The sequence below is a fragment of the Octopus sinensis genome, unplaced genomic scaffold (genome assembly GCF_006345805.1).
Source record: "Octopus sinensis unplaced genomic scaffold, ASM634580v1 Contig02586, whole genome shotgun sequence".
In the NCBI taxonomy this organism is placed as follows: domain Eukaryota; kingdom Metazoa; phylum Mollusca; class Cephalopoda; order Octopoda; family Octopodidae; genus Octopus; species Octopus sinensis.
In genome coordinates, this window is record NW_021825821.1 from 371,496 (window position 1) to 372,308 (window position 813).

Consider the following 813-nt stretch of genomic DNA (forward strand, 5'->3'; position numbering starts at 1 on the left):
CAGAAAGTAAAAGTCCAGCGTTATATATCAGGACGAAGGTTCCTTAATATCATTAATTCCTAGGCCTAATTTCGATACAGTAGAAGATCACGAAGAGATCAAAGAGGAGGAAGTAAAAAATATCAACACAATTCCTAATTTCATATCTACATATGCCATATCTGACATAAATATCAAAAAAGAAATGGAAAATTTAGAGTTTGGCCCTCAATTTATTTATATGTTAGTCTAAATAAAGAAATCAAAAAAGAAAATGACTCGGAAGACGAAGATCACTTATATGAGAAGAGACAAATGCTGAGGCAACAAATTTTGGACAAAAAACACGAACCTGAACCGGAATCTGAGGAGGAAGACGAATTTGTCTCAGGTAGTCATTACTAAATAGCATATTTTGTTAGAATACGAGGAATATGAAGAAATTGTAGAAGAGGAGGTGAAACCTTTGCCCAAACCGGTGTTTGTGAGCAAGAAGGACCGCATAACGTTGAAGGAGTTGGAAGAGAAAGAAGAATTGGAGAAAAGATTGGAAATTGAGGCCATTAAAATAAGAGAAGAACAAAGACAGCATTCATTAAGAGTAAATTAATATTTTTGTTGACTTTCAAGTTGATTGAGGAGGGGAATAGAATTGGAGCAAAGAAAAATCCGGCTCCTACACAAATTGACGAGATTGACTCCGAGGACGAAGATGATGAAATTGCTTATAAATGTTGGGTTCTTAGGGAGATGAAAAGACAGAAAATGGACAAGGAGGAGGCTGAAAGGCATTAAAATGTTAAAATTTGTTTTTTTAGAATTGAAAAAGAAAGA

The 813-nt window shown here is 34.6% G+C and overlaps 1 protein-coding gene across 1 annotated transcript; it reads left to right on the plus strand.

Annotated features, from left to right (window-relative positions):
- The first annotated feature begins 235 nt into the window (after positions 1 to 235).
- On the plus strand, positions 236 to 589 carry LOC115227299 (microfibrillar-associated protein 1-like). Its single transcript, XM_036498588.1, has 2 exons — positions 236 to 370; positions 402 to 589. The coding sequence occupies exons 1-2, from the start codon at positions 295 to 297 to the stop codon at positions 587 to 589; spliced, it is 264 nt and encodes an 87-aa protein (XP_036354481.1). The 5' UTR covers positions 236 to 294.
- The last annotated feature ends 224 nt before the right edge of the window (positions 590 to 813 follow it).

What these genes read in the sequence shown, in the direction of transcription:
- LOC115227299 (XM_036498588.1), top strand. Translation starts at nt 295, where the DNA reads ATGCTGAGGCAACAAATTTTGGACAAAAAACACGAACCTGAACCGGAA. An exon ending in GGAAGACGAATTTGTCTCAG is followed by an intron (nt 371 to 401) that starts GTAGTCATTACT and finishes ATATTTTGTTAG; the next exon opens with AATACGAGGAATATGAAGAA.